This window comes from Drosophila montana, unplaced genomic scaffold (assembly GCF_035044405.1).
Source record: "Drosophila montana isolate Dmon_TW-CO22-7 unplaced genomic scaffold, ASM3504440v1 contig_3286_1, whole genome shotgun sequence".
Lineage (NCBI taxonomy): Eukaryota > Metazoa > Arthropoda > Insecta > Diptera > Drosophilidae > Drosophila > Drosophila montana.
Genome location: NW_026998170.1, coordinates 42,839 through 63,419, shown reverse-complemented (window position 1 = coordinate 63,419; position 20,581 = coordinate 42,839). Strand labels below are relative to the sequence as shown.

At 41.3% G+C, this 20,581-nt stretch overlaps 2 protein-coding genes and 1 long non-coding RNA gene across 13 annotated transcripts in view; 1 reads left to right on the top strand and 2 right to left on the bottom strand.

Annotated features, from left to right (window-relative positions):
• The window catches only part of LOC135434286 (uncharacterized), a 104,015-nt gene extending 94,474 nt beyond the window's left edge, over positions 1–9,541 (bottom strand). For both annotated transcript variants that reach the window (XR_010437213.1, XR_010437212.1), the window contains exon 1: positions 9,446–9,541. This is a non-coding gene — a long non-coding RNA (uncharacterized LOC135434286). The remainder of the gene's footprint in view (positions 1–9,445) is intronic.
• LOC135434283 (serine-rich adhesin for platelets) overlaps positions 1–20,547 on the top strand; it is a 47,804-nt gene extending 27,257 nt beyond the window's left edge. For 2 of the 10 annotated variants that reach the window (XM_064690804.1, XM_064690805.1), the window contains exons 3-11: positions 7,404–7,949; positions 10,408–10,847; positions 10,929–11,934; positions 12,322–12,997; positions 13,450–13,611; positions 14,509–15,123; positions 15,254–15,888; positions 16,064–16,730; positions 17,411–18,905. In XM_064690804.1, the coding sequence (XP_064546874.1) occupies positions 7,404–7,949; positions 10,408–10,847; positions 10,929–11,934; positions 12,322–12,997; positions 13,450–13,611; positions 14,509–15,123; positions 15,254–15,888; positions 16,064–16,730; positions 17,411–18,312 (5,649 nt within the window). In that variant the 3' untranslated portion in view covers positions 18,313–18,905. Of the gene's footprint in view, positions 1–7,403; positions 7,950–10,407; positions 10,848–10,928; positions 11,935–12,321; positions 12,998–13,449; positions 13,612–14,508; positions 15,124–15,253; positions 15,889–16,063; positions 16,731–16,824; positions 16,892–17,410; positions 18,906–19,768 lie in introns of those variants that run through there. The other 8 variants (XM_064690806.1, XM_064690809.1, XM_064690814.1 and 5 more) reach the window with 8 other exon arrangements.
• On the bottom strand, positions 485–1,465 carry LOC135434284 (fibrinogen-like protein 1). Its single transcript, XM_064690815.1, has 2 exons — positions 696–1,465; positions 485–639 (listed from the first exon to the last, which is right to left on the bottom strand). The coding sequence occupies exons 1-2, from the start codon at positions 1,412–1,414 to the stop codon at positions 540–542; spliced, it is 819 nt and encodes a 272-aa protein (XP_064546885.1). The 5' UTR covers positions 1,415–1,465; the 3' UTR covers positions 485–539.
• Positions 20,548–20,581: the final 34 nt, after the last annotated feature.

Sequence of the window (20,581 nt, the reverse complement as noted above, 5' to 3'; positions counted from 1 at the left end):
TAATAATCACTTAACAGGCAGCTAAGAATCTGAAATCGAGTTCACACTTAAATTATTTGAGAATTATAGGTGCTTTACTTTCTTCCATATATGGGACACCGATCACATGCAAAAAATTGTATCTGCACGATTTTTTTATCTTCCACAACTTCTTGCCTTTCCACCCCTTAATTTAATTTATTTATTTTACATTTGAGGACCACATGCTACATAGAAAAACTATTACTTAAATCAACTATCTGGAATTTATATTTAACTTTAGTTTTTATGCAAGCCTTTTAAATAAATAAAATATGAAGACATAAGAACATAATAATAAAAATAAATATTCTTAAATACATAAAATATAATAATGAATATATTTAATTTAAACTATTGACTTTAAACATAGGCTTTGCTGGTTTGGTTCGTATGTAAACAAAATTATAAACAAGGTTTTGTTGAAGCTTTTTCAAACAATTTATTCACATTTTTAAAAAAATGTTTGCTTATTCACATTCTTTTTATTTCCATTAAATGCAGACATAAAGCCACCATTTCTAATTAGCTTTTGGTCTGATCATAACTTGAGCAAATTTCAGAACATTTTTTTGCCATGGGTACCAATAAAAGCCACTATTATAGGGTCCGTTCAGATTGCTAAAAATCAAATAAAAATTATATATCAATAAACAATAAAAAGAATAAATACATACCAATGATAACAATTATTGAACCACCAGCCGGAACTATTTTCATCGGCGCAATTTCTATTGCTATTATCATTATCAAGATCAAATGTTGAGAACTTCATATTTTTATGATGAACCATAGCATCACCGGCATTTCCCGAATAAGTACCCAGAGAAGTGATTTCAAATGAGGCATCGTCATCGGCAATCGCAAAACTATCGTAGCGCGCAAATCTAGTTTCATTATTCAAGTTCTGCAGGTATATATACAATTCGTAGGGTTGCGATTTGGTTATGAGATGCAGTTTATCAAGTCCTATAAAGAACTCTCCCCGCAAATCGCCAAAGCCCTGTTGATATTCTCTCCAGTTCCGATTAAAATTCACATTGCCATTAATACGACGTAGAACAACGGTCCAACCGGATCCGGCTAAAGTCGAGTCACAGGAAGCTTGAAACGGTTCCGTGCCGGGAACTTTTATTTCATGCAAATCGGTGGATTTGCATAGGCAGCTGGAGAATTGGCATTTGTTGTTCTGTAACATAAACTCGGAGAGTTTTTTTTCTAGTTGATCGATTTTTTCCTGTTCACTTATGGTTTTGATTCTCAGCATAGCTATCAATTCGTCCTTGTTCTCGAGCTGTGTTTCCAAAGCGGATATTCGATCCGCCAGGCTTTCACAATGGACCACACACAATGCAGATAGCAACAAAAAAGTTAATGCAATAAGAATTTTCGACATTTTTTTTTAAGTACTCCAATCGCCTCCAATCACTACAAATTGAATGTACGAACTAGACGTTTAATTGTTTCGATTTGACTTTATAAAAGCTTTCAATAATCGTATTTGGGTTCAACACTGTTTTGACTCTCAGCTATCGGGCTTTGTATATATTATCGTCTGTTTATTGAGCTTTCTATTGTTTATATGGTATATATCTTACATATTATTTATAAGCCTTGACTTATTTAATTTGCATAAAACCTTTACTGAGCTATGTTTAACAACTTATACGATTTTAAGTAAATTGTATGCCGCATATTTAATGCTACCTCATTTGAAATTATTTTGATACCACCAATAAGCAACGATGAGAGCAATATCGCATTATCGGTATAAACCTCGCACATTTTCCATTTAAATTCATTCATTTATGGGTGTACCCTTTTCTTGTATGTATGAGATTTTTTATATCATTTTTTATCGTATTTTTATCTCTCTTCAAGAAGTGACGACTTTATTTTTCTGATAACAGACAGCACAATCTTGACAATATTTGTAAAAATATTTGCTCTATCTTATTCACGTTAGTTAACAAATATAAAATAGACATACGACTTTATATTCAATTTTCGCAAGATCTTTAGTGAATTTACAAAACCACAAAGACCTTTTGTGATCTATTGTTACATTCACTCTCTCGCAGTTCACATGCCCATTATATTTACCATATGGCTGCAGGGTATATAGAAACTTGCTGAAAGTTGTTGCGGCTGTTGCTGTTTTTATTTTGCTGCCCATTTTATCGCGATTGAACTTTGCTGCCACTGCTGTTGCCGCTGCTGCTGGCGCGACCAACTTGCCGATCGAAGCAATCAATAGAATCGAAAACAATCAAAGAACCCCATTGAAAAAAAAATGAAGCTGGCCAGGAAAATGGAGATGGAATTGGAGTTGGAGTTCGATTTTGAAGCTATTTCAGTGGTCAGTTTCAGTTTAAATAGTCGCGCAGTTCATTTGATTGCCCCGTTTCGAGTGGAAATTTATATCAATGTGAAGTCTATTGACTGGTTATCCCGCTGTGTCTGTTTGCCGACAAAGTCAAAGGCAGCTTGCCGACAGAATTCAATTGACTAGCGCGATCTTTGATTTGTGCCAGGGCAGAACGAACAACAGACGCATCCCAGCCCAGCTCCAAGCACCGTTAGACAGACTGCTCCCAGAATTGAGGCTGGCTTCATTTACATTATGGATAGTTGTACAAAAATTTACATTTTTGCTAAAGCGCAACATGCAGCATTTGAATTTGATTTTTTTTTTGTTTTTTTGCCAAAGCTGGCTGTTGCTGCTGGCAGTTGCTGCAATCACCGCGGGGCAGACGTGGCATGTGGCAAGCCGCCCCGAATGCAGGCTAACGGAACACATAGACGCTGGCAAGCGACGTCTTTGTGGGTCACTAGGTTGCCAAGAGACGCGCAGCCACACGCCGCATAAAGATGTGGCTGCAAATCTCTCAACTTGGCCAGCTCTCAGCTCAGTCGGTCCGTTTGGGCTACTGGCCACTGGAATCGTAAATTACATGCAACTAATTGAGGATGTCAACTGACGTGTCTTGCTACGATTAAAAGCTTCGCCAGTTGTTAATTTCCTGTGCACAATACAGCCACACAAATGCATACATACACACACAAACAAACACAGACACACACTGCATCCAAGCAGCCTACAACTTGGCCATGATGCGGTCATGAACAGAGGGCCCACATATGATTTACTCGATGTACTCAAACAAGCCATAAGTACTCGTAGTCGCACTTGGTACTCAAACATTTATATATGTATATAAATATACATATATACAAGATCATAGACTGTGCTCTATAGAGATATAAAGTCAACGAGATCGTGACAGAAATAATGCATATAAAAATGTATATTATTAGCGTTTAAGAGGCGCAGAGCTAAGACCCAGCATGGCCAACAAAATGGCCATTGTTAGGCAGAAAGCAATTTAAAATGCAGCATGCAGCACACTGTGCTCAAATTCAGGGAAAATGGAATGGAATATGATTTGAAATGTATTCAAATAAAAAATGTATTACTTATAGTTCTTAAATGAAATTAACTTAAAGTAGTTGGGGTTAAAATATAATTTATTATTTATATTTAGAAATTAATGAAATAGTATACCCCCATTCGGAAAATGAGTTTAATTTATATTCAGTAAATATTTTAAATAATATTCACTAATATTCATAATAAGTTAAGAAATAAAAATGCATGCAATTTAAATTTTTTAACAATCCTATAATATTTAAAAATGTTTGATTATAATAAAATATCTAGCAAAAATAATAATATATTCGTATAAAGTTGCAAGATTATATTTTAAGTATAATATTATTATTTTTATATATTATTATTATCATATGTACGAACTTAATTTATAGAAGACATAACAAGGAATTTACAGAATGAGCTATGAAGTTGAAGTTATTTGTGTTTTATATTATCTGAGATATATAAAGCAAGTAACACATTTTCGTAGGCTTCATAACCACAGTGCGGCCAAAGTCAGTGCCAGCTTAAAATAAAAAGAGTCAACGCTTTGGCATGTCTATGCAGCGATCTGTGTAAGCCCTGCCGCCAGAAAAGGCGACATGCATGCGCAGACATGGAGCATATGGCAGCCCAAAGACTGACACAGACAAACAGACGGACAGACGGCAAAGACAGAGCAGGCCAAGAGCTGAGATAGACAGTCAATCTTATGGCCAGAGACAGCCACGAAGACGACGACGACGACGAAGACGACGATGTTGCGGGCAGCATCATTAAATTCGTTTAAAGCATGGCCCGGGCGAAAATATTTTGGCATAGGCCAAGCCAGAGCCGAGACAGAGGCGGAGGCGGAGGCAAAGGCGGGCAACGTCTACAACGTCTACATCATCACGACTTTGGGCTCTGGGTACCATGGCTGAGCACACTTGTAATATATGCGCGTCTCGGGGTACCCCTCTTCCTGCCTGCCAGCTGCATTTTGCAGCTGCCGCATTTCATTGAACCTTCAACTTGACTTTGAGCCAAAAGCAACAGGCAGCAGCCATAAAGCCATTGAGCATTTTTCAATTTGGCTATGCGAGGCGCGGGATCTTGGTTTTATCAGCCAGGCAGCCAGCCGACCGCATGGGGGCTCAAGTTCGAGATCATGACACTGATTCCTTGATTGTTTGGCCATGGCGAAATATATTTTTGTTTTAGCGAACGCGCCAGCTGCTGCCTTGATTAGAGCAGACCCCTGGGGGAGTGTGAGTTTTCAACAGCCATGCAGATTGGCATAGCTTAATTAGCCCGGCTGCCAAGCGAAACCAGGCCAGACCAAGCCAGACCAGGCCAAGTCAGGCCAAGCCGGGACCATAAAACTCTCTAGCGGGCAAACAGTAATACCACAGCCTACACACATACATTCCAGCCAGCTCGGCTGGTAAAAAGAGGTCATCGATAGACACACACACACACACTAACAAACAACAACAAAAATGTAATACCTGGCCAAAAGGAGATTTAAGACAAGTCTTCTTTTGTCTGCCTCTGTGGCGTGAGAAACTCAGCGACAGAACGTGCATCGCCCCAAGGGTTCGAAACTTTGCTTATAATTTATATCTGCACCGCAATTGTGGTTCATACTAGGTACCAGGTAACTTGGTACCCAGTACCTGGTATTGAGTACCCTTGGCTGCCGCTCAAGGATGAGTGTGACTTAAGGGAGCCGTAAAAATTATTATGCATTTGCAATTTGCCTGCGGGAAAGTGGTCTGACTCAGCAGTGGACTGCAAGAGGGACTCAAAGCCAATCAAATCCGGTAATGAAAGCTCGATGGGGGCAGTCCTGAAAGTGATAGCTGAGATTGCGAATAAAATTTAGTTGGCGAATTGTGGCACAAAATTACCATAGCCAAAGAAACAGAGAGTTTACTGTCAGTATACGCTTAGAATACAGTTTCTCAACATAAATAGCATGATATTTTTTAAATCATATATTCATATTGATTATTAGAATGTCGAGAAGAATGTCGAAAGAAAAATTCGTAATGTAAGCAAAATGTCCTAAGAATATTATCATTAGCCTAAGAAATATATATATTATATATATGGCTGACATGGCTATTTTATATCCTGGGGCGACACTTAGTCCCAAATCTTATGTCACCATTAAACAAAATTTCCCTGAAATCCAGAAGGAATTCCAAAAGGAATAAGTGGCAGATTTTTTTAATAAATTTAGCAACATGTTAACTGATTTCCCATGCCTATAAGAGAGATTTTAAAAACTTTGAATTTGAATTTGAACTTTGAATTTGAATTTTGAAAAATAAATATTTTGTACGTCATTTTGCTATCACTGTCATAAAAAGTTCTTGGATCGATATTAAAATGAAAATATTTAACCCACATATACAAAATTCTTCTTAGTGGTAACAATAACCACAATTACCACAATACTCACAGCTTGTCTTAGTCAGAACCCAAAGCCTATGAGTCAACCCACAATAGCCACTGACAGCATCGGTGGTTCATTCTGTGGTTTCATGTAACAAAGAACATTTGTTCTCGACTTTTTGTTGTAATCAAATTTTATGTTTGGCTATTGACTCAGGCAATTGTTGTAATAGTTGCTGTTGTTGTTGTTTTTGTTGTTTTTGTTGTTTTTGTGCATTTGCATGGAAGTGGAGCATTGAGAATGCATTTGATTTGGTCATTGACACGAATATGCCCAACTGAACCCTAATAAAAATTCGAACGCTATAAATCATCGACATAATCGATTGCAACAATCGATCTTTTGGGCCACACAACCGCAACACCGATAGCTATATACATGTGTGTGTTGCACGACCCAAAGCAACTGTTAATTGTTGCACACGTTGAAAAGGGTGCAGTGGTTTGTAACTGGCTCGCTTTGGTCACGTGTGCGACCAGCGCGCACAGCTGTTGAGATAAGAGCCAAGCAAACACTTGACGTTCAAGTGCATTGGCTAACAAAGCAACCGGCCACTCCCCCCTTCATCTACTCGCCTACTCCCCAGTTACACATATGTATGGTGTGTATTGTGCCAACACTCATACGCCCCATTGGACACACCTAATAAACTTGCATATAATTTTGACAGCCTCATTTGTACATTGGCTGTTAAAAGTCTATGTATGTGCAGGTATTATTTGTATTGATTGTTATTTATTTACATGCCTACTTATATAAAGGACAGCCACAAATATCATTAAATTTGCGTATTACGCAGAATTTAAACATCAATAAATATTCTACTTAACTCCATGATTTATTTCTAAAAAATATATCTAAAAGATTGTAAAATCAAAACCGTATTTTTTATATTATAGATATATAATATTTATTTAATATTTTTGTTTTTGTTTTGTGCTTTAAGTAGTTGTGATAAATGTCGCCTTTCTCTGCGGTTCTCATTATTATTACGATTTTTTTAAACTTATAATGGTGCATGAAAAATGACACGCAAAGATACGGAGTATCTGCTAGTCGAGCATAATAAGAGTACTCAAACTTGTTACAAGTGTAATTTAAAAGAAAGCGTAAGGTTCAAATATCCTTCAACTTCTTCATCTTTTAATTCATGAACATTCTACCTTGGCTTGTGAATCACACAAATCTATATATACTTTGAATTAGGTAGCCAAATGTAGTTGGATAGTAAAATTGATAATGCATCATTGATCATATCAGCATATTGATCAGTATAGGTTAAACTTGACCTCTTACATGAAGAGCCAGCCCGCAAGCGGTCCATTGGGCAAACCTACTAAACATGCCAAAAATCTTACTGACAAACTAAAAAAAAATTTCGATCATAAAACAATTAATTAAGTCCTTGTTATCCAAATACGTTATCCAACACACACATAATCCTGCTATCACTCAAATCCAACACTCTGTCTCTCTCTCTCTCTCTCTTTCTCTTGCCCGATATTGCAGATATCAGATTCCCAAAATATCTCACAGCCGAATGGCACACAGCACACACAGCGCAAACAAATGGAGGTGCTGCGCACCGCCAATGGCGCCATGCAGGTGATACGCACACAGACAGTACAAAAGACATCATCCACATCCCGTTGGTCCACCTCCTCATCCACTAAAACCACCACCCGCAGCAGCACAGGCGCAGCGCCCATGGCGCTATGGGCGCCTCGAACAAGTCGAGGCGTTGACATTTGTGAGCTAAGCAACAACGACGACGACGACGACGATGACAAACATGATGATTATGTTGATGATGATGAGGATAGCATACATAATGGCAGCGACGCTGGCGTCGTCCACGAGTGCATGACTGCATCCACGCCAAGCACTGGCTATGGCCAGGAGCTGGTTGATGATCATGTTGATTTTGTTGTGCTTAATGGCCATGCGGACGTTGATGACGCCGCAGACGACGACGACGACGTCGCTCATTTGCACAAACTCGGCCACAATTTGTTACTCGATACAGCGCCAAGTTTGAAATTGAGCAATCTAATGGTAAGTTGTACCCACCGCCCGCCTATCCACTATCTACCGCCTGCCCATCCGCCCCCGAACCCGAACCCGCACACGTTAAACCCTAAGCCTGTCCAGGCTCCGAAATGCGGTAGTCGCCGCTTTGGGCCGTCATTTTTCATGCGCTTGTTGGCGGCTCATTAGCATGCGGCTATGTTTGCTTTAGGTTTTTTTCTTAGTTTGCTTTTCTTTGGCTTTCTGCTTCCTTTTTTTTTTGCGCTGCGATCGGCAATGAGATCCCGGCCATGGCAATGACCGAAAATGGCTCTTAACGATCTGTTGGGCTTGAGAAAAACTCGAGTAGAGGAAAATCATGATGTTTACATAAATTACCAAAAACTGAGTAACAACAAATGGAAAGGGTAAATTTTACATCTTATTTACAAATAAGGCAAAATTGCATTGCATAAATAACAAGAAGTCGTGTTGAGTAAACCAAATATATAGAAAATGCCAAAATTGGAAATAGCTAGCAGAATAGTTCAATAAAAAAATGTTAGCTCTTGAATATAAATAAAGTTAACATTTCGAAAATTTTAAAAGAAAAAGATTCCAACATTATTTAAGCAAAGAATAATAATTTGCGATCATACAAATCAATATTTTGCACAAAATATAAAAGAATTGTTTATGTAATAAGTATTTATATTATGTATTAAACGTTAAACGTTACCCGTTATTCATTTCAAAGAACATCAACCTATTTTTCTTCCAAATTAATTAGTAAACTTTCATAAATTAATAACGCTAATCACACAGTGCAAAGTCAACAAAAGAAATAAATAAATGCATACACATGTCACATTTAGACATCTTAAATTGGCAATTGGCCAAACATCATGGATCATCAGATCGCAGCCGCAGCCAGACGACCACGCTCTGAATGTGATTCAAATGAAGCGCCTGGCAACAATCGGTTTAATAGGCAAGCTCAATTAAGCATTTAGCACTTAAGCCAAATTTATGAACACCAATCGAACCATTTTGGCCACCAGACATTTGGGTCATGACTACAAAGGAAATTCTGGCACTCTGCCACCCGTGGCAAGGCGACACGCCGAATTAAATCTCGGCTTGGTCATTAGGCGAACAGCAAAAAGTGTTTAATTGTTGGTTAGCTAGCGGGAGGAATAAGGGGGATAGTCGTAGCAGACACGACGTGAGGTTCGAGCCAAGCTTTACGCCCACCAGGAACATGGCCATGCCCATCAATCTTGACACGAAAATTGCTTTCTTAATTTTTGCTTATTTGTGGAATTTAAAAATAAATCTAGTTGGCAATGGAAAAATATTTAAAATGTATAAATACAACAGTATTAATAATCATATTTAAAAAAAAATTGAGTATTTCGTATATAAAAAAGAATAAATGAGAGGAATCTTGCACGTAGAGCGACATATAAAAATAAACATAAAATGTTTTTTTCCAATGTAAAAAGTAAATTGATAAAGAAATGTATTTTTTGTGTTAAACTCACCGATTTATTTATTTTAGTTTTTCGCATTTGCATTAAAAGTCACACGCTCGTAATATCTTCCATTTCTTTTACTTTTTTTTGATCCTTCCTTTCCTTTTGTTTGATCCTTTTCACTATGTTTTCGACCTTAATTAAAGTTAAATTCAATGGGATGTACGTTTCTTAATATAATAAACTTACCCATGTACAACACTTCTGGAATTTAACGCAGGTTTTCTCATAGTTCATTTATCTGCTTGGTGCCATTTCACAATATTTACAATATTCATATTCACGTGCGGGGTAACTCCACGTCGATTCTGATTGCTTGTGTTTTAGAATTTACTTATTAAGATATTTTTTTTAACGTTCGCTTTTCTTAGAACTGTTCTGAAGCTCATCAGAGTGGTTATTTCCATACACACAACAATCTGTCCACATGCCAATCAAAGATTAAACGCCCATCGCGCAATTTATGTGCTTATAATACGGAAATATGGAAATCGAATACCATGCATACTTTTAATCTTAAACTTGGGCAATTTACTCGTGGAATCCTGCCAGTGGTTTCAAAAATATATATATAGCCTGATGAATAAGTATAATTAAAAACTATTCTTATGTTTAAAATTAAGTTCAAGACTCACCGATTAACGATGCACTAAAGCTTGGTTCTGTGAGCATTCATTTTCCATAGGTTTATTAACTCATGCAGGTTTTGTGTTTTTAATTATTATGCAATAATTGTGTGTCTCAGCTCTTAAAGATCACCAGAGTGGGTCTTTCCATTATATTCTCAGCTCGCCAGGCATATGTCAATCACAGCTTAAACGCCCATCAGTCAATTTATTCGCTTATAATACGGAAATCCACTTCTATTGCTTTTAGCTGGGAAGTGAAGAACTTCCTTAAAGCCTGACTGCAACAACAATAACAACAGATGTGCTAATTCGAACCAATCTGCTTTTGTTTACCATTTACAGAAAAGCAGTTCGAGTATTTCCAGCCAAAGCAGCAACAACTCAAATTTAACAACTGCAGCAGCAACAGCAGCAGCGGCAGCAGCAGCAGCAGTGGCTGGCAACACCCACAGAAATGCGGGCAAAATAAGCCTACATGCAATTGTTGGGCAGACAACAACAGCAACAACAGCAGCAGCAGCAACATCATCATCATCTGGCACATTATCAACGTGGCCCCAGCGACTGGAGCAGGCTGACTTATATGGCCAGGCCAACAACAACGGCTTCAGCAGCAGCAGCAGCGGCAGCGGCAGCCAAAAGCGTCGCGTGGGCGTTGCTGCTGACGTTGCCGCTGTGGCCACGCCAACGCTGCGTCGTGATTTGGAAAGTTTCCGGCATCATGATGACGCCGCCACCGCCGCCGCCGCCGACGACGACGACGACGTTGATGAAGATTTGCGGTAAGTGCTTCAAAATTCAATTTGAAATTTGAAATCTTTGTGGCATTATTTGCTTGAGTTCGCTGCTTTAAACACTTGCAGGCTCAGCGCAAGGCACCAGCGTCGCCAGCAGGTGTCCCAATCCGTTTATGCGCCGCCGTTGCCCGCCAGCTTTGGCAGCCTGCAGCGTTCCCGTTCCATATCCACGGATGATCTCAGCAACGATTGGCAGCAGCGCGGCGAGGAACAGACGGAGGAGGAACTGCCGTGCGGTGATTGGCGACGCGTTAGTAAATTGCGTCGTTCCTTTCAGTCGCAGGATTATCATAATAAAGCACAGGCCAGACCACGTCCACTTCCATTGGATTTGCCCAGCAGTACGGTGAGTGTGGCACGCATACGCGCTGAACTGGAGAACGGACGCAGGCTGAACACGGCCATGCGCAACAATCACGTCGATCTGGCCGCACTGGACAGCATACTTAACTCTACAGCAGCAGCGGTCGCTGCAGCGGGAGCAGCAGCGAGTGCAACAGCCCAATCTTCCAGCAAGCCACAGCTGGCCAAGCGCAGCACATTTCTCACCGCCGCGTCGCTGCAGGAGATACGAGGCAAATTAAAAAAACTATCTGACGAGAGCCTGTACAAGGAGGACTTCCTGGCGCATCAGGCCATTGCCCAGCCCGCAGCGGTTGAGGTGGTGCAAGCGCATGTGCCGGCGACCTCCGCGCCCTCCGCTTTTCGCGTCGTTCACAATACGCACAGCCTGGAAACGCGTCAGCGTCCAAAGGACAGCAGCTCCAGTGAGTGGCACTTGCGTCGAAAATCGTACGGGTTTGAAAAGATGTCACCACCCGAGAATCGTAGCATTTTCCGCGTGGACGCCTCCACGGACAGCGGCCTGGGCCGCTCGGGTGAGCAGCTAGGCAATTGGTCGCCCACTGAGCGTTCGGCGGCTGCTGCGGCCAATGGAGCTGGCTCCACTATTATACACTTTGGCCGACAACAAGTGGGAAAGCCGGCAAGCCCCAGCGAAGCGGAGCAGCTGAGCAAGCGGCACTCCATTGCGGTAGAGGAAACTTGGCGCGATATACGGAAAACTTCACAGGTAAGAAGAAGAGTAACTACTGCTAATAGGAAATATGAAATGCCTAATACTCTAATCGATTCGATGTATCGATTAGATTTATTATTTGGCAGCAACGCGCCGTAGTTCAAAAATGTAGCAAGTAGATTTAAGCAGCAAATTGAAACCCTTTTTTTATTTTAATTAACCGGCAATCATAACAAATTAATTGTGCCAGTTATGATAATCAGTTATTTAAATGCTATTTTCATTAAATTCTTTTTTCTATCGATATAAAAAAATACCGCCGATTCTTATTGTGTAATTTTCAAATGTATCGATATACATTGTTGTATGCGAACATTGCCGCGCATTTTGCCCATAATACGAATTCCAATGAAATTAAACGACTTTCATTCCCACTTCCAGGTGCATGTCAATGGTGAATCCATAAATGGCAGCAGCAGCAACAACAGTTCCAGTCAGCTGCAGCGCAGCAGCGCACAAAAACGCGTGGAATTTTGTAAAACTGAGGTGCACTTTGCCGCCGAATCGGGCCGCGTCAATATTGTGGAAACCGATGGCAAGCCACCGCCCACGCAAAACTTTCGTCGACGCCGACGCACCGCCAGCGGACCGCTGCAGAGCCTGGTCAAGTCAGCCAGCGTCACCAGCAGCAGCAGCAGCTGCTCCAGCAGCAATGTGACCCACTTTGGCGACGATCCAATCATACGCAACAAAACAATTGCCTCCAGCACAGTAGCCTATCGGGCCACAGTGATGGAGCCACCGGAGCTAGTCACTCAGCCAGTGTCTGGCACCCAGGTTACGGTTATAACCAAGCCGTTGGTGGAGCCGCGCTACAGTCTGCTAGAGACTACTAGCTCCACGTCCAGGCATAGCTACACCTCCACCAGCGGAATGGACACAACGGACAATGAGACAGACGAGCTGGCCAACATACGTGGCATATTAAAGAATAAGCCTGTCAAGCCGAAACCCTATCACCTGGGCGAGAATATTGAGAGTGCGGATGTGCTCTGGAGCATGCCAGCGACCATCAAGAGTGAGAACAGGGAGAACAGTCCGCCAAGTCGGGAAAGTGGTGAGTTAAAGCTTACTGAGTTAATCGTAAGACCAAACTATTCTTCCATTTCGGTATCTAACACTGTACTGTAAAATATAGCTTACACTAGTGGAAAATGCATGGAAAGATGGGGGATAAAAAAGAGAGAAATATATATATAGGAATTAAAGCATATAACTAGAACCGTTACCTGAAATAATAGACTTTTAATATAATATACTTGTAAAACACTTGTACTGAATATATACCCAGGCTGGTTTTGAATTATTTTATGTATATATAAAAGACACAATTTACCCCGCTTAAAAGTCTCTTCTACAATCTATTTGATCAAGCACCTAAAATTGAGTGAATTTCATTTTATGATTATAATCTTAGTTAAAAATAATTGTTACAAGTTTAAGTAATTACATATATATATAAGCATTTGAAACAACATTTACTGATTGACTTCCCTGTTTAAACGACAGCCGCTGGCGACTCGCCGATAACCACCAAATCGGTTGCTGAACGGGTGCGGATTGTGGAGCAGAGGCAGTTCGATAAGCAGCAGCAGCAGCCATCGCCAGCCGGGAATGGATACTCGACGAAGATCAATGTGAGCCTTGGAGCTGAGGATTGGTCAGAAACAGGTTGGTATTTTGTAAGAGAAGCGAATTAACTTTTTAGCTGCTGTGCCTGTAGCTCGTACTTATTTTAGTGTCTTGTGTTTTGTTGTGTCTATACGGCTCAGTAGTAAACTCCTCTACTTGACTCTCAATTTGTTTAGTCTCGATATAATCAAAACTTGATCTCGTAATGCATGTCCAAGCCGCTGCTTCTACTTTGCTTTAAGCCAATTTTAAAACGCTACGCATATAACGCTTACATTCTAATCATTAAACACAAACAACAATTGCTAACCAGTGTTGGAAAGAATCAATTTAAATATCAAATTAATTTGACTTAACTTAATCATGACTGAAAAGCTAAGTTTCATCTTTTAAAAATGTTGTAATTGAATAGTTCTGGTAAAAAAAAACTCCAAAATCTTGTTAGAGCTCTTGTTTTGGCATTTGGCGCCCAACGCAGGGATCTTACGATAGTTTTTATGTGTTTTATTTTTATTTTTATAATTTGAACTGTTTTTTAAATAATTGAAGTAAATTCCACATTCCTTAAAACTGTTAGTTTTAATATAGACCCCAACGTGGGGTACAAGTATGTATTTTATTTAAGACCTTCTACAATTTCTGTAGATTTTACCATAATTAAAAAAATTCAAAAATTCTATTAAACGGTTAAAAAAAAATTTTTTTAAATCAATGATGAAATAAACAAAATGTATTGTTGCTCACTTATTGGTGCTCACTTTAATTAAAATCAATTAATAAATATATTTACTCAGACTCAGATAACTCTTACATTTAGTCATGATTATCTCAAAATTAATCCCTCCCAACACTGCCACTAATCCAAGAGCAAATCATACATACCACAAAAAAAGCCAAAACACCAACAACATTTTCTCGCACATTTCCACATCACAGGTCGTCGTCGCAGCAGCGCACAGGAGCTGCTGCTGCAGGACTTGCGCGCCCATCAGCGCATTCTGGACGAAGGCCTCAAGTCCACATCGCTTATTATGAAAACAATGCGCTCGGCGAGCGAATTCGATGAGGCCATGCGTCGCCTGAGCATAGCCTCAATCGAGTCCGCTTTGATACAGCCCACTATTGTGGTTCCCACGCCCATGTTGCGCTCGCACAGCTATCAGGAGGAGAGCTGCCGTCGCACCTCAACTACGTCCATCACCAGCAGCGATTTATTTGGCAGCGCTCTATACGATTCACTGCCACGCACACCGCTGGCACCGCCACGTCTCAAGCTGCTAGGCAATACGCAAATACCCGTGAGCCAGCAGCTGACACAGCTGCGGCGACTCTACGATGCTGCGGATCAGGAGGAGGACAGCGCCGATGAAGAGGTCAAGCGTTATTTCCGTGAAAGCAACAACAGCGACAGTGGCGGTGGCACTCAATGCAGCTCCTCACCCGAGGATACGGTGCTCAAGGGCACTGAATACTCGAGCAGCTGGAGTCGCCTGAAGGCCAAGCGCACCATCTGGAAGATTGAAGCTCAAGAACAAACGCTGCAGCGTACAGGTAAAGCCATCGGCGCGACGGGCGTGCCGTGTTCGGGTAGAGGAGTTTACTTAGCGTCTAGGGCCCAGGCAGTTGAACACCATCGGACTCCCCACATTGATACACTCTTTCTCTATATGCTCCTTTGCAGATCTGCCCAAGTCAAATGTGATGAACATAGCTCTGCATGCACCCCGGTTGCAGAAGCCGAAACCCACACCGCCCACGCTGCGCATTGGCCAGCTTGTGCCCGTGGCCAAACCTCGAACACTGCTCGTACAGCCACAGCCGCAAGCACAGGTCGTGGACAATGCAGACGAATCGGGCAGCGAATCCCTAAAAATTGTCAAGGAGGCACGTGGCGCACGCAAGCTGCGCGAGCACGAGCTCTCCTACTTTGGTGTACAGCATTCACCGACGCCCCCACAGACCACCAAATTACACGTTACGCCCAGTAACCCACGACGCACGTTGCCCACGCGCAACAAACTAAGCCACAACGAGGAGGCAACCACCGCAACGACATCAACTACAACCACCACGACCAAGTGGCAGCTTTTGAACGATCGACCCGATTTACTGAGGCACAGTCCACAGGCCAACGACGAGAGCAACGCTTTCCCCGAAGATGATGAGGAGCACTGCTATGAGAACATTGCCAACGAGCTGACCACTACTTTCCGCGTCAAGTCACCCTCGCCGGGCAGCTATGAGCGCAAAACGGATTTGCAGCGCGATGCGCAGATTCTCAGCGAGATGACACGCAACGCTGATCAAACATTGAAGGTCAGCATAGCTTAACTTAAGCAAACATAACCAAAGGGATTTAAATTAATCTACCGACAGGAGTGGAAAATTAGTGAAAATTAAATTATAATTAAATTCTTAGAAAATACTTGTCCCTTGCGAACCATTTGATTCATTATTATTAATAAACTATTAATACCTTTCTTTTGTTCAGGCTCTCTCCGATGAGGCAGCCTTCAAGGATCAGCGACGTCGTTCCTGCTCGCTGCAGCGCCGCAGCGGCAAACTCTTGGCCACCATCGATGAGAAGGTCAAAACTCACAATGGCGATGCTAAAGCTTTGAGTGTCGCACGTGGCACCTTCGCCTCGGAGGCACGACGCAATTCACGACAATCGACGCCCTCGCCGACCCGTGCACGCAGCTCATCGCAGTCATCCATTGAGTGCTGTCCACGGGATCGTTCGCGTTCCAGTTCGCGTGAGTCAATGACACAAGGAGGCGGCTCTTCGGATGATCAATTGAGCAAGCAGCGCGTGGAGCGAATACGCATTCGTACGCCCAAACGAGAGAAGACACGTCACGAGACAACTGAACAGCGTTCATCCAGGCAGAGCAGCAAACCACGCAGCAGCTCCAATGCGACGCCAGAAAGCAAACGCACGCATCACCACAGCCGCCACCGGGAGAAGGAGCACAGCGGCGACCATTCGGCCAAACATAGCTCGGGCTCGGCATCAGGCAGTCGGCTGATACGCTCCACGCGTGTCAGCGAAACCAGTCGCCCACGCACCAGCTCACACCGAACGAGTGAGCGCGAGCGGGAGCGTGATCGCGCAAGCGGCACTGAGAAGCACCGAGAAGAGCTCACACGCTCGCGTGGTAAGTGAACAGCTGTTCGACTCTATGGCGTATTCCTCGTGCAAGCTGCTACGTCATAATCCATTTGCTATATACCTATGTATATCTATTACAGAGTTACTTGTGTTGGGCATGCTCATAATGGGTGCCACACAGCCGATTCGGCTGCGCAAACGTTTTAGGTTAGCTAGACCCAAGTGCCACAGCCATTTATTACGAAAAACTAAGCTGCACATAAAAGGGGCAGCTTAAGCAATAGATCATAACTTGATGGCGTAGCTAACCCAAGTTAAGCGTCAAGGCTGTTGCTTGTTTGTTGCTATTTCGGCACTTGTTTCTATTTTCAATACACTGCAGAACTGGGAATGAAAGTTGATTAAAATCAATAAAAATAGGTTGATGAAAAAAATACAGAATATTTTTGCATACTATGATAAATAGCAAAAGCAATATTACCTACTTTTATGGCAAAAAATAATATATAAGATCTGTAACTAAATGAAAGCTTCTCATTCCCAGCTGCAAATATACACCAAGACGCCTTCTAGCACACACACCCGCACAACACACATGCACACAATCAGTTAGTCTAAACCGAAGTTAACAGTCGTAGCACAGTCAGAAAAATGTTTATTCTAACTTTCATAGCCGCAACTTGTTAGAGTAATACAATTCATTATATCCAATGCCATCCCACACAGGTCACTCCAGTCGCTCTAGACACAGTGAGCAGAGCGCAGCTGGGCACAAGTCGAGCAAAAGCACTCGCAGCAATCATCATGACACAGCAATGTCCGCACACAGAAAGTCCACAACAGCCGGTAAAGTAGCAGCAACAAAAGCCACAACAGCAGCCACAGCAACAACGCACAAATCAACAACGACACCAACAACAGCAACAGCTACGGCGTCAACAGCAGCAACAGCGACAACAACGCACAACGAACTGACGTACGTATACGTAACGAATTTAGCCAATACACAAACCGCCGAGGATGCAGACTATGCCAGCATCGATGAGGCAACAGTAACAGTAACGCCCACAGCACTGCCTGCGATCCCATTGCCGCCGCCGCGTCTCAAACGCAAGCGATCGCTCCTACCCGTGCCCGTACAGCGCGAACGTACCACTGCCACGCCCACTGCCGCCTACGAGCATCGCATTAAGCTGGAAATGATACCCCAAACGCCCAGCTACTCGAATCAGTCGACGCTGCGCTGCAAACAGCAGCCAATGCGCAAATCCTCGCTAAAGTGCACGCAGTCGACCAGCTCGAGTTTCGCCTTTCTGCCCTATTTGCCGGCCAAGCGCAACTCGAGCGTTAGCCATGTCTATGACAATTATCTGCTGTACGCGGCGCCGGCCACATTGACGGCCTCCAAGCTGCGCCCCTATCAACACAACTTGAGCAACGAGCATGCGCAGCTCTTTGGCAGCAGTGGGCGTGGCGGCGGTATTGTGAGTTCCGGTGCGGGAGCGGGCAACGGAGCAACGGGCGCTATGGCCGGCCGCCTGGGCAGCTGGCCAAAGCGTTTGCGCATGCGGCAGGTGCGCAGCAGCGTCTCGACGCATCAGCCGTTCGGCATCTGCACATGTTCATAGTCAGCGCTGGAGCAGCAAACCAAATAGCAAGTCGCACATGGATGGGCGCAACCGGATCTCGTCACAGTCACAGACAAAAGTTTTCGCTCACGTTTTAATAACCTCCTATGCACGCCAACAAATTTTCCTACCTTTATTTTTGGGCATTCTTTTATAATTGTTCTTAATTTGACTACCTCACGCACGCGAAAAGAAAACAACCAATACGAAGCACGCAAATCAACACGAAATATTAAAAAACATAAATCGAACAGAACGATTCGCAGTTATCTAACCTGTGTTCCCCCATACTAATACTACTTAAAACTCGAGCGGGCGAAAGAAAAAGTGAGTGGGAGAGCAGGCAGAGAGAGGAGGGCTTGTTGTATACTTTGGAGCACACTCGGCCATGCACATAAAAAAAACCCTCACACATACACACAATGAATGAAAATGGTTCTGTTTTTACTTTTCACAGCGTAAGCGAATTTTCAAAATTTTGAAACATTTTTTACTTAAGCAACTGGAAGCATGTTGTGGGTGCACTAGGAACGTAGAATCTAACTGGAAAAACGATACACTTCTGTAGAATGCGGGACTAACTTTTCAAAGCCAAAAAAAAAACACTAATTATTTACTCAACTCTTTCACGCTTAAATCTAATTTGTTTAATCAAAGTATTAGGAAATACAAAAATGTAGATCAAATAATACCTATGTAGGTTGATTTAAAAAAAACTAAAATGTGACTAAAATGATTTTATACGTTAAAGTTGTGGACCAAAAAAAGAATCAGGAATGCCTTAAAACAAAAGAAAATAAAAATATAAAAAATAGAACAGTATATTTGCCAAAAAAAAAAAATTTAATGTAAAATAAGCAGAAAAGGCTTTCAATTTATAATTATATAGAGTTTTATAATCTTAAATGATATAGACACACATTTCAAGTGGAGGCAAAATCCTTAGGTTTCTTCTTAAAGTATTAAAGATATTATTTAAGTTTAACAGTAGTTGTTTTATAATTCGATTAAACAAAATACCTTTAATTGCATGATTTTAAAAAACTAAACACGCTAAAAAATCTTTATCTAATGCTCCGCTCACACTCTAGTAGCACTCTCTAGTATACTTTAGTATCGATTCTAAAAACTGACTATGAACATGCTGCAAAAAAAAGAAAACAAAAAAACAAACTATCAAAAATATCATCAATGAAATTGGAAATGAACTGGCAACAAATAAACATCAACATCGCTCGCTCTACTCTATTTTCTTATGTACCAGAAAACTAAAAGCGGTACTTTAGCAACTGGAACTACGTAGTGGAAGTAGAACATTGGTTTACTCTATAAAAAGGATATGTTGTATATATATAAAAACAAGTAGCAAGCATATTAAAAAAAAAAAACAACTTTAATAACAAATAATAATCCTGCAAGTTGTGCTAATCTTGAGTATCTTATTCTCTTACTGCAGACACGGTAAAAGCACACTGAATGGACATCATCATCATCACCACCACAGCAGCAGTGGCAGCAAGCACCATGGAGGACAACCGCCTCAGCACCATGTGCACAGTCTAACCACAACGACCATCGCGGCTTCAAAGCATCAGCGCGATCGCCATGGCAAGGATAGGAAATAGTTAAGAGGGAACCAATAGCTGAATAAACGAAGCAACGAAAACTACTAAAACTAAACTAACAAATAATAGACTAACTCATATATGTAGTTATTTGTATGGCGTGCTTTAAACAAGGCGCTAGCGATGTCAATTTTATATGTATAAATCTGGTAATTTTTGAAATTTTTAACACGTTTACAAAAATTTCAATGTAATTACAAGTGATTGGCAAACATGATGTAGAAACAGAAACGTTTTACTAAAAATCAACCCATTAACACTTTATGCGTGCAATTTCCAAAAGCAGTTCCTTCCGCATTCAAACATATGTTTATACTTATAAAGAAACTAATTTATCAACTGATCAAACTTTGCGCACATTTCGGCATAAGCTCCAAATTCAAGTATTAAACTATGCCACACCCGCCCTATACATTGACTAACCCAAAACATAACTATCCCATATGTTTATGAAATTTTCAAAAACAAAATCATATAAATATTAAAATAACAAATGATACTCATATATATTCTTTAGTAGTCTATAAGTTTTATATTTTGCCTATGCGAAGACCACATTTCATTTATACATTTATTTAAAAAAAAAATTTAGCACATAAAAATAAACTTGTGTTTTTTGTAAAGATTTTCTATGCTACATTTCG